At 40.0% G+C, this 17,437-nt stretch overlaps 1 protein-coding gene across 1 annotated transcript in view; it reads left to right on the top strand.

The window, feature by feature from the left end:
• The window catches only part of ghra (growth hormone receptor a), a 127,001-nt gene that overhangs the window by 32,251 nt on the left and 77,313 nt on the right, over positions 1-17,437 (top strand). The window contains exon 2 of the mRNA XM_061928821.2: positions 16,811-16,932. Coding sequence (XP_061784805.1) covers positions 16,815-16,932 — 118 coding nt within the window. The 5' untranslated portion in view covers positions 16,811-16,814. The remainder of the gene's footprint in view (positions 1-16,810; positions 16,933-17,437) is intronic.

Here is a 17,437-nt window from a genome sequence, read left to right as displayed (position 1 = left end):
TCTCCTAGGTCCATTTTGATGGTCTGTTGGGGTATGGCTGTCATATTGTCATGCTGTGAGTGTGAATGTTGTCTATCTGTGTTGGCCCTGCGATGAGGTGGCGACTTGTCCAGGGTGTACCCCGCCTACCGCCCGAATGCAGCTGAGATAGGCTCCAGCGACCCCGGAAAGGGACAAGCGTTAGGAAATGGATGGATGGATGGATGTTTGGGTATGGCATTGATGACATCCCTGTTATAGAGAGTTTGTTGGTTCAGTAGTTCTTCAAAGTGCTCTCTCCACCGCTCTTTGGTTTCATTGTTGGTCTTCAGAATGGTACCCTCGTCTTTGCTCTTGAGAGGCACCTGACCTTGTATAGATGGTCCATACAGCTCTTTTGTCGCTCTAAAGAATGCCTTGCAATTGTTGTTATCAGCAAAGAGTTGTATTTCTTCAGCCTTTTCTCTCTGGCACTCATCGAGGGCGGAGGCTCCCCTTCCCTCTCCCTCATCTCTCCTGCTTGCTTCTTTGTCTTGTCTTGTCTTAACTTTTTTCTTGTCTCTTTTTGCACTGCTCTCCAAATCTAAACTTTGGAACTATTTAACTGTCCTCAACGAAATTGACAAGATTTTGAGTTTGGGGGAACCTGTTTGTCGTGATGGAGCAGTTGTTGCTGGACACACGATGGACTCTTGGGAGAAGGAGTGCCGCGTGTCTGGCGCCCCTTTCAGTCGAGGACGTGAAGATATCCACCTATTCGGAATTATGACAACAGGACATCTGCTGATTGGAGTAAGCGTTTCTTTGGTTTGTCGACAAATTGGAAGTTGCTGGCAGTCTTCAAAGTACCCCAAAGCTGCCACAAATGATTGAAGGATGAGGGAAGAGCTGCGGACACTCTTGTGATTTGGATAACATCGGACTGGATGCATTTTGAGGACCAGTAATAGACAATTGAGAAATTTTATTTTCACTGGCATACAAAACATTCTAACTTGGATTGTTTGCCTGACTTCGAGACTCTCCCGAAGGACAGTGCGGCAAAGACACAACAAACTCCCTTCTTGTCTCTCATGGACACACCTGTTGTTGCTGACTTTGGACTGACTTAGCGACTGCACGACACCAAGGCCGCGGAACAGAGACACGCGGCAGGCTTACACACACACATGCATCCACAAAATATACGCCACACACACATACCCCACCCCCTATCCAATGCCCTTGACGCAAATCCCTTAGGGGTGATGGACGGCTGGGCAGCGCCTGAAGAGCTGCAGCCAGCCACCGTGGCCCCCAGTCCCTCCCCTCTGTTGCTAGATATCTTGAGATGTATGTTGTAATATGTGTATGTGCTTTGCTATGGAGGTTTTTTCCCACTCCAGACTGGGCCCCCTTATGAGCTCAGTCTAGATTGTATTTTTTTACTCATCCTTCCCCAGTGTTTACCTTTTTCCCATCTTTTACGGGGCATCTTGTGGTGACTCATCAGCGTTCCTGTTCTGTAACGCTGTACACTGTTTGTCTAATCTTGAACGGGTTTGTGCTGAAAACAAAGTTTTGTTGTACTTGTGCAATGACAATAAAGACCTACCTACCTACCTACCTTTGCTTGGCTCTCTCCACCACTCATTGTTTTCTTTGTTGGTCTTCAGGATGGTACCCCCGTCTTTGCTCTTGAGAGGCACCTGACCTTGTATAGATGGTCCATATCTCTCTCTTGTCGCTCTAAAGAATGCCTTGCAATTGTTGTTATCAGCTAAAAGTTGTATTTCTTCAGCCTCAGCCTGCCACCATTTATTTATCATGCCTCGCACCGTTCGTTGTACATCACTTTTGATTTTTTGATACTGATTTTGCTTTCAAATGGAGTTAGGGTCATTCTTAAATTGCATGAAGGTTTTCCTTTTTCTATTCATGAGCTGTTGCAGTTCCGTGTTGTTTTGATCAAACCAGTCCAGATGTTTCCTGGATTTGTACCCAATTGAGTTATCACATGCTTTTCGGATTGCTACCTTTTTAATTGCTCCCAGTGTTCTGTGATGTTTGTAGGGGATTTGTTTGGTATTGTTTCTTTCTAGTTCCATGGCATGCTCATCTTCCTTTAGACATTCAACGCTGTATTTTTTGCTGTGTGCTTTGTTGTGACATTTTCTTTGAGCCTTCAGTTTCAGCCTCTTAACTGATCTGACCAGCACTCATCTGCACCAGTTACAGCTCTGGTATGAAGTACATCTTGCTGGTCCCTCTTCCCCACCTTAACATAGTCAATCAAGTGCCAGTGCTTTGATTTTGGGTGTTGCCAAGACACTTTGACAGAATCCCTTTGTCTAAAGGTGGTGTTTGTGATTATCAAACTGTGTTCTGCACATTTAGTCAGAAGTAAGGCCCCATTTGCATTGGCTTTACCTACACCATTATGTCCAATTACACCCTCCCATATATTGTGATCTTTTCCAACTCTTGTATTGAGGCCGGGCTAATATTGCAGCGGACATCATGTACAACAGAGATAAGCTGTTGTGACTTATAAGGAGCTGCAGATGCCTAATATGATGTCATAGGTCAACAGTAAAACCAATACACTTATCCGTTTAAAGGAAATAAGCGCCCCCCCCAGTGTACGGGAGGCATACGGCGCATGACCATTAGTCGCATTAGAGAGTGTGCATGGACACTTGGACCCCCACGTAGGTGGGAAAATAAAGAAAACTGAACTATTTAAGGAATCTGACTAATTTAGTACATGGAAACATAGTGACTGTGACTGTTCAAACTGTGTGTAATGTTACAGTGGCCAAAATGTTTTAATATACCGGTACTTGTTAAATAAAACTGATGCCTTGTTTTTAATGAATACTTGGACCAACTACACTAATGCATTTTAATGTTGGTCATTTTGGTGGTACTTGGAGAGCCAAGTTTTTTCTGAGGTAGTAGTTGGTGAAAAAAGTCTCAGAACCACTGTGCTCATTTGTTTTCATCAACTCCTACAGGAGCAGGTACCCAGGGAAATGTTATCACACTTGCAGCTTTTTTTATTCTAAAGGTTGTCTGAACTATTTATACATTATATCCTGTCTTGTTTCTGAAGCTTTATTTTTATGCTGATTAATTCACTGTTGCAGTCCGAGCACACAGCTTTACTTGCTTTATGTTGCTCTGTCCAATTAACTGCCATGTAAATTGCAATTAATTCCTCTGTAAAAAAAACGATAACTTGACACTTAATATTTCATTCAAAACTATGTTTTCTCGTAGATAACTGCTGAAGCTCCTACTTATTTTTTAAAAAGTTTTACATGCATCTGTATATATTTTGACATATTGTGAATACTTTTCCCCAATATATTTTTTTATGTGATAATGATTTAAAGTTATATTCTTTATGATTGCATAATCACGTCTGGGATATCATACGTCCACTGCGGTATGCATAATTGGTATATCATCATCCATTTGATTTTTTTTTTTTTACATATATCTCCTATATATCTAACCAAAACTCTTAACCTTTTTCTTCTTGGCAATTTGTAGTACTTGATGATATCCCGTCATTATCCCCTTCCATCTTGATCCAGTCACAATCTTTTGCCTTACCGCCAAAATATTCAAGTTGATACGGTTACGGGTCGTAGCAATGATATTGTCGTCTCCCCATTAACGAAGGGCTGGTCAAAACTTTGGCATACCCGCCTCTGATTGGTTTATATTACGTGGTGTCTTTCGTGCTTTCAATCTATTATCATGAAAAAAATAACTATATAGTAGTGAATGGGGAAATATAAGCGTGAGAAATGTCAAGTGTGGTGTAACAAAGGGTTAAATTGTGTGAGGTTTGGCAGCTCTGGACAATTGTAAACGTGTTGGCATGTTCGCTAATGACGCTAGATTGATTAGATTACAATAGCACGTACAAATACGCGTGAAAACACTCCTACAGACATCACACATGAGACGGTTTAATAATATGAATTGTTTGAGTGGTATTGTAAAACTTACAACCGTTGCTTGGAGTGGTTAATGACGAATCCATACGAGTAGAAACGCTAAAGACGAAAACTTCCGGTTCAAGGAACGAAACACAGAAAGTACATTTTCTACCCGCAGCACCTTAGCACAAACAACAACACACCTTTTCAGTGTCTCTGTTGGTGTAATATGGCAAAAAAAAAAATTGAATACGAAACATTATGGCGGTTAGCGAAGACAAAAGTAGCGGCTTACAGTCTGGAAAATATGGTACTTGATTTATCTATTTGTAGCAAGAAACAACACAACAGTCAAAACTTTTCAGGCGAACGTTGTTTAAACACACACACACCCACCCACACAGACAAACACACACATCAACGCCTACTAACCACTCCTCTGCTTTCCCGGCCCCCGTATTAGCTGCTGTTTGACACAGGACCCCAGTATGTGCCTGTAATATGATTCTTTGATTTTGGAACTGCAGAATGTCCTCATCCATTTGTGTCAACAAGGTGAAATCACATTCAAAAAACTTTTGACATGTTAAATTCAGGTCCGTATCCGCCCATTGGGACATTTCGAAGTGTAATATACAATCCACCTTGAACACGGAGTATTTTATTTTGAAAGTAAACTGGATAAATTATTTTGTGTTTGTGCATGGCTTCCTGTCCCACACAAGCAGATTTTATCTAGATTTATTCGCCCTGTTGCACCGAGAGGTACAAATAGAAGCTCTTTGTATGTTTACCCTAGAGATGTGGTACGGCACCGGCATGGTGCTGCAATCCACAGGGGGTCCAGCGGTGAAAACTGATTTATTGACTAGAAAGGAAAGGGAAATAATCCTCCACCATTGCGGCGCCGTTACACATCCAGTGGGAATCCGGCGTGAGAGGCTGCAGGGAGTGACATTTTTTTCTTTGCTTTCCTACCCGACTCTTTCCTTCTTGCACTGTCAATTGACACACTGGGATAATGTCCCCGTGGGTGACCTACCTGAATTTGTTACTGAAGCAGGGATGGAGGACGTAACAAGCACTCAGTCCACACACTCGCTCTTGAGGTTGAGGGTTTTCATGACATTTAGAAGGAAAAAGCTCCTTCCTCATTGACATGATACTCCATGCCCCAAATCTATGCCCTGCTATATGCCCCCACTTTACAGAGAACAGCTATGTTTAAAAAGAAAAAGGCTTTACTACTTATCTCAAAATAAAGTCCGGAGCTCTGCCAACTAGTCATCAGTCAGCTACAGACGTGGGAGCTGTAAGTTTGTTTTTTCTTCAGCGGATATGCTAACCTAGCTAGGTGCTGCTGTTAAAACATGAGTGCACTGTTAGCATGTAGCTCACAAAGCTATGCTAGTGTTGCTACATTTGTGTCCTCTGTCCCACTTCTTAATGTTACGTTGTAGTATGTGATATATGGCATCTATTATTTTGGACTAGGGTTGTCCGGATACCAAAATGCATTTCGATACTTTAAAATAATTTTTAAAATAAAGGGTGTGACAGTACTATGGTAAAGGAGACGGCACTAAAGTTAAAGTACGATGGTATGAGATGTGTTTATTAAACACAAGGAAATGGAGTGTGTTGTTAATCCAAATAAGTATGGTGTGACTATGTGTTGTGTTTAACTGAGTGTTACCGGGAGTTGTTGAAGGTGCGTGTTAAACGAGATGCGGAAGTCCACGGAGGGCAAGGCAAGCTCGGATGTCCGTGGGCAAGAGAGAGGTCAAAGGCAGGAGCGATGCGTGAAAGTCCGTGTCCAGGCGAGAGGGCGAGATCTGGGAAGGCAGCCAGGGAGCCAAGAGGGAATTCGGGGAGACGAGACACACAACTCGAAACTAGGAAATGTGGGAAACGCTGCGGGATGACGACACAGGACACAAGATGGTGAGCACAGAGGAGGGGAAACGGAAACACAGAGAGAGCGAATGCACATAGGGAGAGAGCTAGAGACGTGTAGACTTACAGTACTGAGACAGGTAGTTACGTTCTGGCACTGGAACGCAGTACACGCTGGCTTATGAAGGGAGTGGAGTCCTCATCAGAGTCAGGTGTGTTGATTTCAGATTGCCTGCAGCCGCGCGGCAGAAGGGGAACGCCCGTGGACGTGTCCAGAGGCGCGCTCAAAAGAGCGCACAGATGAATGAGAGGCGGCAGGAACCTGAGCCGTAACAAAGGGAACCTCAATGAATTGTCATTATTGGCTTTATTATCACATAACATTTTATGATACATTAAAATGTTTCTCATTTCATTAAAAGAACAATTTTGGCATTAAATTAGATAGTAAACATACGAAACAACTTCTCTTTTACTAGTAAGTAAGCGAATAAGTTACAAAGGCTCCTAATTTGTCTGCTGATGTATGCATAACATAAGGTGTCATTTCCCATTCTATTAGTTTGTCAAAATTATGAGGGACAAGCGGTTGAAAATGGATGGAAGGATGGATCTGGTTACTCTCTGTTTTAACATGTTTATCTACACTTATGTTTAAATGTAATAAGCACTTATTCTTTTGTTGTTTGGATACTTTACACAGGGCTGCCAAGTTTTTAAATATGACAAAAGTGAGACTTTGTCATAACGCGTTCAACATCGATTTGGCCTTTTTTAACATCGATTTATACCTTCAGACTGGCGTCCTCACCTCCAGCGTCTTTCACTAACTTCCATCCATCCATCCATTTTCTACCGCTTGTCTCTTTTGGGGTCACGGGTTGCTGGAGCCTATCTCAGCTGCATTCGAGCTGAAGGCGGGGTACACCCTGGACAAGTAGCCACCTCATCGCAGGGCCAACACAGAACTTATTTTTCATTATTTCTGGGGCACGACACAACGCCTGCGTTTTGTTCAGGAGAGAACACACAGAAACTAATCAAAATAAAACAGAAGAAATTAATAAACTAAAGAGATGGTTTGACAAAGACAGACTATCTTTGAATTTCAGTAAAACTAAAATAATGCAATTCGGTAACCGTAGAAGAGAAAGTCAAAGACAAATACAAATAGATGGACATTTAAAGGGTAAAATAAACCAAATTTTCATAATAGATGAGAAAATTAACTGGAAATCTTATCAAAAATAAAGCAACATGTTGTCTGTCTATCTGTGTTGGCCCTGCGATGAGGTGGCGACTTGTCCAGGGTGTACCCCACCTTCTGCTCGAATGCAGCTGAGATAGGCTCCAGCACCCCCCGCAACCCCGAAAGGGACAAGCGGTAGAAAATGGATGGATGGATGTTCCGGACCAAAAATCACTACATATTCTCTACTGCTCGCCAGTGTTACCATATCTGAGTTATTGTGCAGAAATATGGGGAAATAACTACAAAAGTACACTTATTCACTTACCATGTTACAAAAAAGTCAGATCAGTTAGAACAGGGGTCGGGAATCTTTTTGGGTGAGAGAGCCATGAAAGCCAAATATTTTAAAATGTATGTCTGTGAGAGCCATATAATATTTTTTAATACTGAATACAACTAAATGCGAGCATTTTTAAGTGAGACCAACATTTTTAGAGTATAATAAGTACCTTATTATTTTTAATTACAGTGTTATTCTGAAGCTAGCCAAAAATAAATACAATACTTCTTACCATTTATGCGACGTCTTGAACAGGTGCGGTAGAAAACAGATGGATGGATTAAAATGCATGAGAATGTTTTATATTTTGAACGTTATTTTTAACACTATGATTACAAGCGAAATTATTCATTACTTATCGTGTTAAGCAATGTCAGCTAAGAGTTATCTGAGAGCCAGATGCAGTCATCAAAAGAGCCACATCTGGCTCCAGAGCCATAGGTTCCCTACCCCTGAGTTGGAATAATACATAATGAGTGATTACAAACACATTGGAGGCAGCCACCACAGTTGACTTACTTCACACAAAAGTCACAATTTCTCCGTGATTGTTGGTCCAAAGGTAATGAAGATTTTGGCAAAATGAGGGTATTAAGTTTTTTTTTTTTTTGTTGTTCTGTAAATTATTCTCTATATAATGTATTTTGTGTTAATATTTTTGGGTGTCTGGATTCTGGAACAAATTCATTGGATTTACATTCTCATGGGAAAGAGTGGTTTGGTTTTCGTCTGACCTTTTGAAGATTTTGGCAAAATGAGGGTAGTAAGTAATTTTTTTGGGTTGTTCTGTACATTTGTTTACGTTAAAGTGCTTGCTGGTCACCAAACACTACAGGAATGCAGCAGCAGAGTGCTTTAAATATGGCTGTAAAATTATACTTTCACAAGATACAAGCATGTATTGTTGTAAGTTTAGAACTATATGTAGACTAGGGATGTCCGATAATATCGGACTGCCGATATTATCGGTCGATAAATGCTTTAAAATGTAATATCGGAAATTATCAGTATCGGTTTCAAAATTATCGGTATTGGTTTCAAAAAGTAAAATTTATGACTTTTTAAAACGCCGCTGTGTACACGGACGTAGGGAGAAGTACAGAGCGCCAATAAACCTTAAAGGCACTCCCTTGCATGCCGGCCCAGTCACATAATATCTACGGCTTTTTACGCACACAAGTGAATGCACACATACTTGGTCAACAGCCATACAGGTCACACTGAGGGTGGCCGTATAAACAACTTTAACACTGTTACAAATATGCGCCACACTGTGAACCCACACCAAACAAGAATGACAAACACATTTCGGGAGAACATCCGCACCGTAACACAACGTAAACACGACAGATCAAATACCCAGAACCCCTTGCAGCACTAACTCTTCCGGGACGCTACAATATACACCCCCCGCCCCCAACCCCGCCCACCTCAATCTCCTCATGCTCTCTCAGGTAGAGCATGTCCCAAATTCCAAGCTGCTGTTTTGAGGCATGTTAAAAAAATAATGCACTTTGTGACTTCAATAATAAATATGGCAGTGCCATGTTGGCATTTTTTTCCATAACTTGAGTTGATTTATTTTGGAAAGCCTTGTTACATTGTTTAATGCATCCAGCGTGCATCACAATAAAATTAGGCGTAATAATGTGTTAATTCCACGACTGTATATATCGGTATCGGTTGATATCGGAATCGGTAATTAAGAGTTGGACAATATCGGAATATCGGATATCGGCAAAAAAGCCATTATCGGACATCTCTAATGTAGACACATTATTTTGGTGTATTTTGTCAGAATAACTAATGTCAAAACGACAGCAATTGCATGCATCTGGGAACAGCCGCACACATTCCTGGTAGCAGTCATGGCTCCTGATTAGTTGGCCATACTCTCTTTATACCTGACTCTTGACTAGTGGTACACGTACCACAGTTTTAAAATCACTGATCTATTTCATTCGTAATGTATATGTATTATGCTTTATATTTCTGCTTGTAAATCATAATTATTCTCTATATATTATGTTTTGTGGTAGTATTTTGGATATTCTGGATTCTGGAACGGATTCATTGGATTTACATTGTCATGGTAAAGAGTGGTTTGGTTATCGTCTGACCTTTTGGAAGGGATTACTTTAAAAATTGCAATGTATACCAGTGTATATATTACAAAGAATCCGCTAGCAGTCCTTGCCACCTTAACTGTCACATTGTTAAGCTTCTTCACACATTAGTGACACCCTCACTGTCATAGTGCAAAGCCGGTGGCTTATCACCTCGTGCATGCAGTGCACTGTAGAAGACGACTGGGAAAACACCATTGCTAACGACACTTGTGTGGTCGTAGATAATGTAACCAAGGGTTTTTCAACCTTTTCTGAGCCAAGGCACATTTTTTTCATTGAAAAAATCCAGAGGCATACCACTAGCAGAAAACATAAAAAAATTTAACTCAGCAGCCGATATTGACAATAAAAAGTTGTTCTCGCAATTGTTGGATGTGAATTCAAACCATAACCAAGCATGCATCACTATAGCTCTTGTCTCAAAGTAGGTGTGCTGTCACGACCTGTCACATCACGGCGTGACTTATTTTGAAGTTTTTGTTGTTTTCCTGTGTGTAGTGTTTAAGTTATTGTCTTGCGCTCATATTTTTGGTGGCTTTTCCTGTTTTGTTGGTATTTTCCTGTAGCAGTTTCATGTCTTCCTTGAACACTATTCCCCGCACCTGCTTTGTTTTCGCAATCAAGACTATTTAAGTTACGCGGACGCTATCCTTCTTTGTGGGGACATTGTTGATTGTCATGTCATGTATGGATGTACTTTGTGGACACCGTCTGCTCCACACGTAAGTCTTTGCTGTCATCCAGCATTCTGTTCTTGTTTACTTTGCAGCCAGTTCAGTTTTAGTTTCATTTTGCTTAACCATCCCTAAGCTTCAATGGCTTTTCTTAGCGGCACTTGCCTTTAGTTTTTTTTTCTGTTTAAGCGTTAGATACCTTTTTACCTGCACACTGCCTCCCGCTGTCGTCTGCATATCGTGATCATGACAAACATCTACAAAGCAATTAGCTACCTGCTGCCACCTACTGATATGGAAGAGTATTACACGGTTACTCTGCCGAGCTCTCGACAGCACAAACACTCAACAACAGCACATTTGCGGATTATAATTACTGGTTTGCAAAAAATATTTGTAACCCAATTAGGTGAAATGACATAATTTCCCACGGCACACCAGACTGTATCTCACGGCACACTAGTGGTTGAAAAACACGGATGTAACCCACTGGGCGTCCTTCTATTATTTACGAATAGAATGTAGTGGACAAAAAAGGCCTATCTTGCAAAACTCTGCAACGCAATTATTTCTCTCCGGCACACTGCTTTCTGGAACTTCAAAATAAATTCTATCTTACAACATTGCTCTGTGTGGGTGCGCACACATACACACTTACACAAACACACACACACACAGATGATGTGACTTCTCACCCCCTAACCTTTCTAGTTCTTTGCTGTTACTCCATCTTAACATTCTATTGGCAGCCTCCTCCTCCTCTTGATGTCAGCTTGTATTTGACAAACACAGATGATTAATTAAGCTTCACAAATGTGTGTGTGTGTGTGTGTGTGTGTGTGTAGAAGTAGTGTAAAGAAGACCGCACAGCCCTCATATGTTTAAAGAGCGACCCCGGGAGACCATTGCTTGTGCCTCCCTCTTCTCTGATTGGTGTACGAGGACTTATTTGGGAGTTGTGGTTTTGTCGGTGGCTGGTTCTCTGCATGCAAAAAACACAACCTTGTCCTTTATGTGAAAATATGTATGTACATGTGAAAGCAGATGGTTCTAATGCTAAAGTGCAGCAGGATTATCATGCAAACATACACTTTGGGCCCGATTTACTAAGATCCAAATACCTTGCCCTAAACACTGTGGGCAATCTATAAAATAGCATGTACTATTAGAGACTGCCTTATTTAAATGAGGGTTTTGTGTGTACTATATGGAGCCTCACCAGAGAGACACTCATTTACTGCACATTCATGTTATCATGCTCTTACGTGTGGCGTTTTGCTATGTTTTCAAACATGCTAAAGACTTGTACCACATTTTATGGGCATTTTAGAAGCAGTCGTGCATTTATTTATTCAAATGCACCTGTTAAATAAATAAGTGCATAACATTCTGTTCACCTAAGAGATGCAATCTACTTTGCACATGTTTAGTAGGTCAGCTTTGCGTGTGCAATGACGTTTGCACATGTTTTAGGACAGGCAAACCTTACGTTAATCAGGCCCTATGTCTAGTAAATACATTGTTTGATTATTTTGTATGCAGAACACAGGTCCGTGTTTGGGTATTAGCAAAAACTACACAACCATTCTCCACTTTGTGGATCTGTGGCACATGTTTTAAGAAATGTTGGTGAGCATATGAATCATTTTTGCATATAGAGTATAATTGCTGCCACAACTTTTTTTCTAATCAATGTCATGTCTGTGTGATCATGTTTTGTTTTGGTTATGTTCGGTTTGGTTTTTGGACTCTTTGTGCACTCTTGTTTGTCTTGTTTCCATGACAACCCATTAGTTTTCACCTGTCCTCATGTCACGCACCTGATTCATTTGGACTCACACACCTGTCATTAATCATGTTCAAGACTATTTAAGCCGATGGTATCCAGGAAGTCAGCCTGGCGACATTAACTCTGTTTGACTTCTGCTACCATAGTTCCATGCCAAGTGAGTTTTGTCTATTTTCATGTTCCAAGTAAGTTTTTGTTTATTGTCCATAGTTTTGCCTTTGTGGTAGTTGTTGTTTCTTAGCCAAGTTTATCTCCGCCTCGAGTGCGCCTTTTGTTTGTACCCTTTTTGTAGTTAGTGTTAAAATAAAAGGATGTCCTTACCTGCACGCCACGTCCGCTCCAATTCTTGCATCTCGGGAAAACAAAACCCTCACAGTCCACGTTATGACAATCGACAGATTTTTCGAAGAGTCACTAACCCAGGGCTGCCTACACAATCGGCGTGAGAGTCAACAATAATGTAGCCTGAAATAAAATTAAACATGTCTAAGACTGTCTACACTTTGATCAAAAATCCTAAATGGTTCATTCCACCTTGATAGCGGCAAACCTAGCATCAAGCAGGTTGACAGTCAAATCCATCAGACCAATCATCCATCCATCTATCCATTTTCTACCGCTTGTCCCATATGGGGTCAAGGGGGGTGCTGGAGCCTATCCCAGCTGCACACGGGAGGAAGGCGTTTACATCCTGGACAAGTCGCCACCTCAACGCAGGGCCAACACAGATAGACAAACAACATTCACACACTAGTGCCAATTTAGTGTTGCCAATCAACCTATCCCCAGGTGCATGTCTTTTGAGTGACCAATCAATGCATGGAAATTTGATAACGTCATCCAATATCAGCGCTCATGTTCGCTCGCTTTGTGTCTGTTTTGCCATGATTGGAACTAAATTTAAGCATCAATAATGAGAACCACTCATTTTTATGGCCAGGCTGCCAATATATAGGATTCCTGTTTTTTTGTCTGCAAAGAAACGTTTGGAGTTAACTGTTTTTGCTACAAAATTTGTACAAAATTCCATTTTTGTAATACATGCGCGTTTTTCAAATTGAGACTAATTTTGGTTGTTAGAAACGATTCATTGCAACCCACATCAGCTCCACAAAAAAAATTGCTTTACTAAAAAACAAGGAAAATGGAAACATCTGTTTTTCCATCTGACCCACCCCTGCGAGAGTCGAACGCCTGAAAAGAGTTGACCACACATTTTTGAATGATTGTCTTAAATCAATTTAGCTTTTCTGTCGAGCCTGACAGCTTCTTGGCTTGAATTCTGTCATTGTATGGCTTTGCACTCACTCATAAACCAGACCCATTTTTGTGACATGTATACTCTATCTATATATACAACATGTTTCGTTTCTGATGTATATTTTTCATGCAATACTGTGTACCGCATTTTTCAGAGTATAAGTCGCTCCGGAGTATAAGTCGCACCGGCTGAAAATGCATAATAAAGAAGGAAAAAACATATATAAGGCGCACTGGAGTATAAGTCACATTTTTGGGGGAAATTTATTTGATAAAACCCAACACCAAGAATAGACATTTGAAAGGCAATTTAAAATAAATAAAGAATAGTGAACAACAGGCTGAATAAGTGTACGTTATATGACGCATAAATAACCAACTGAGAACGTGCCTGGTATGTTAATGTAACATTGTGGTAAGAGTCATTCAAATAACTATAACATATAGAACATAGGGATGATGTTTGAAACCGGTTCTCCCGGTTGTTCGATAAGAAAAGAACCGTTTGATAAGAAAAGAACCGATTCCATGGACTCGCATCCCTTTTTGAGAACTGGTTCCCGTTATCGAGGCCACTATAGTAAAGAAAAATAGTTGGTTCTTTATTCGAATCCCTGGGAACGAATCCCGTCCCACAAGAAATGCCCTGTGGGACATCACAGGAAATGTCATTTCCTGTGATGTCACACAAGCAGCAAAAATAATAGACCGGAAAAACACCTCAAGGCATGACTATTCACCTATAGTGATCACAGAGACAGGTTGTTTTTGTGTTACTATATATATTTGTTTTTCTGAAAAATCCCACTTAATATACTTTGGGTAACAACAGTCAATATTTATTTATTTTATTTTTTTAGGGGGGGAACACTCAATATCTATTTATTCATCTTATTTTATTTTTTTCTTATAAAATAAAAGTGAGCTTTTGTTAAACCAAATATTGTGTTTTTTTCCATATACAACAACCTATCTGGATTCGATAAGAGAATCGATAAGGAATCGGTTTGATAAGAGGATTCGATAATGGGCTCTAACTCGATAATTTCTTATCAAACATCATCCCTAATAGAACATGCTATATGTTTACCAAACAATCTGTCACTCCTATTCGCTAAATCCGATGAAAATGAATGAGCTAAATAATATTATTTGATATTTTACGGTAATGTGTTAATAATTTCACATATAAGTCACTCCTGAGTATAAGTCGCACCAAACTATGAAAAGAACTGCGACTTATAGTCCGAAAAATACGGTACTCACAAAATATTGAATATTTTTGTGTCACGGTGCATGTATTCATAATTAGATTGTTAACACAACATTCAGAACGGTACAGAGGTTTAAAGTTCCCACATGGAGTACATTGGGTGAGGGACAGGAAGTGTAAGTGCATCCTGATAAAGTCACCTGTCCATTAACCAATACAGTTCAGCCCAATTTATTTCAACTATCGATAGTGCCTAGGAGAAGTTAGAACTTGAAAACAATTTTCCATTACTAAAGTTTGTGAACAGTTTACATGTTACTGGTAAAATACGTAAACAGACAAATACACATGGATAAAAAACTGTTTTATCGAGGTCTAGGATTAGGTAGCTGGAACTATTAATGCAAGCAGAAGAGGTATCTCGCATAGTTTGGAAACCTTCGAGTGCTTAAAGAAAGTCTGCTATTTGCCGCTTGCTGCATTTATTGCAATCAGGAAGTTACTTTTCATTAAAAATAAAATTATAACGTTCAAACAATAATTTCCGAAAAAGAAAAGTCGAAAGATATTATATTTGATTCGATATATTCTTATTTTTTTCAATTATTAATGCACACATGTCTGAAGTGCAATTTCAAAGTGCATTTATTAAAAAGAAAAAAATGATGCACGTTATGGCAAGCAGAAAAGTAATTGGTTGTTTCAACATACATATTACTCGATTACCGTAATCGAACAAACTAACCTATAGATTTCTCGAAAACTAAAATAGTCGATAGCCGCAGCCCTAATTGACAGTGGCACTTGAAGAGACAGGGCGTCCTTGTTTGAGGCTTTTTGGCCTCCCAGAAAAAGTCGCGGGGACACACAGCTGTAAATAGCCGTGGTTACGGACGGAATTTGGCCTATATTTAAACTTGACTGATTGAACTTGCAAGCAGCCTCCTATTTATTTGGACCACGCAATGACCAGTGCAGCGTATTCTCTTTTATTGGTGGTGGATTTGATTCTTTCATTATGAAATAGGAACCACAATTATTATTATTACTCTAAGTTAGATCTTGTGTTATGTACACACAATGTCCTAATAACTGAATATTGACATTTATTGTTGGCATTATCATAGATAGATAGGATAGGTCTTTATTGTCATTGCACAAGTACAACAAAACTTTGTTTTCAGCACAAACCCGTTCAAGATTAGACAAAACAAACAGTGTACAGTGAATTAGTGAAGTGAATTACATTTTATATAGCGCTTTTTCTCAAGTGACTCAAAGCGCTTTACATTGTGAAACCCAATATCTAAGTTACATGTAAACCAGTGTGGGTGGCACTGGGAGCAGGTGGGTAAAGTGTCTTGCCCAAGGACACAACAGCAGTGACTAGGATGGCAGAAGCGGGGATCGAACCTGCAACCCTCAAGTTGCTGGCACGGGTGCTCTACCAACCGAGCTATACCGCCCCTATACAGGGTTACAGAACAGGAACGCTGATGGGAAAAAAGTAAAACGCTGGGGAAGGATGAGTAAAAAAAAGTACAATCTAGACTGGGAAAAAACCTCCATAGCAAAGCACATATACATATTACAACATACATCTCGAGATATCTAGCAACAAAAGGGAAGGGAGTGCGAGGTCATGATGGTAGGCCGCAGCTCTCAGGCGCTGACCATCCATTCATCACCCCTATGGGATTTGCGTCATGTTTAATTAAGTATTTATCAAGATACTGGATTAATACTGGTAGTGTTGTGTCCATTTTGTGCAGAGAACACTAGTCACAGTTATCATTAGTTAGAAATAATTAGACTCAAACGATTAATCGAAGCAACAGAATATAATTAAAATAGATATGAATTGAAGCTTTTCTCTAGTCGAATTAATCGATTTTATTGCAGCCCAACGTGAGGTCTCCTTGATTTTTTTCACATGATTATATTCATGCAGTATCATTAACACTGGGAGGACAATAAAGTCGAATAAATTGTAGCTTTATTTTTTTTGGAAAAGTGCTTGAATTTTGCTTTTTGTTTCCATTTCACTTCAGTATGAGCCTTATAAAGTTTCAGCACTGATCAAGTAAAACAATAATAATTATGTGAAATGTGTCAATTACCACAGTTGTATGGTGCAGAAAAAGGTTACAAGTGTATAAAAATGTCAAAAAAAAATTGGCTTTCTTTTTAAATACTTGCAACTGCAAGTAAAAGGTTAAAAGTTGCACATGTTTGGGCCTAACATGAGCAGAAGATAAATGACATGTACAAGAAGAGAGAGAAAAAAGGGGACGGCCCAATTGACTTTTTCTTTCCACATGGACGTGCCATAATGGAGTTCACCTGATAATTAAAATCCCAGCGTCTTTGTCACTCCTTCACTCTTCCTTGTGTTGCTCTCTCCAGCGTCATGGCGGTGTCCTCGCCCACCTCCAGCCTCCTGCTCTTCCTGCTCGCGTCCTGCCTGGCCTGGCTCTTCTCTCCTGGGTCGGGTTTTGTCATGGACTGGGACCACATGACTGCATCAGGTAGGTGACGTACCAGTTTTATTTTGTGCAGAACTCCTCCGGAATATAGTTAAAACTACTTGTATTAATTTATCCAAAGGGTTTTTTGAAAGGGTGTAGTTAATTGCTTTTATTTGTGCAAGTTATTAATGTGCATTCTCCAGATTTACTGGGAACGTCCCTGCACAAACATCCAAATAAATCAGAACCTGTTCTATTTGTTTATTTATGATAATTATTTACTGTAATTTACAATTACCTTTTTTTTATATTTATTGCTCTTACTTATACCATCAATCATTTGTGTTCTTGTTACATGTTGTTGTTGTAACATGGCCTGCCATATAATGAGGCCTTCATTCTGGCATAAGTGTTAAGTACCGGTAACCAAATATAGTTTAGTTGCCCTGTACAGACTTAAAAAAAATAATCCAGGTTAACATATTGAACTTGTAGACAAGAAGTTGCACACAAATGATCAAAGAAGCCCATGCAGGTGAAAAGACAACTTCCTTGGTGGAGGTAA

The sequence above is a fragment of the Nerophis lumbriciformis genome, linkage group LG33, assembly GCF_033978685.3.
Source record: "Nerophis lumbriciformis linkage group LG33, RoL_Nlum_v2.1, whole genome shotgun sequence".
Classification (NCBI taxonomy): Eukaryota; Metazoa; Chordata; class Actinopteri; order Syngnathiformes; family Syngnathidae; genus Nerophis; species Nerophis lumbriciformis.
Note: the sequence above shows the minus strand (reverse complement) of the source record. Positions and strands in the feature narration are given on the sequence as shown.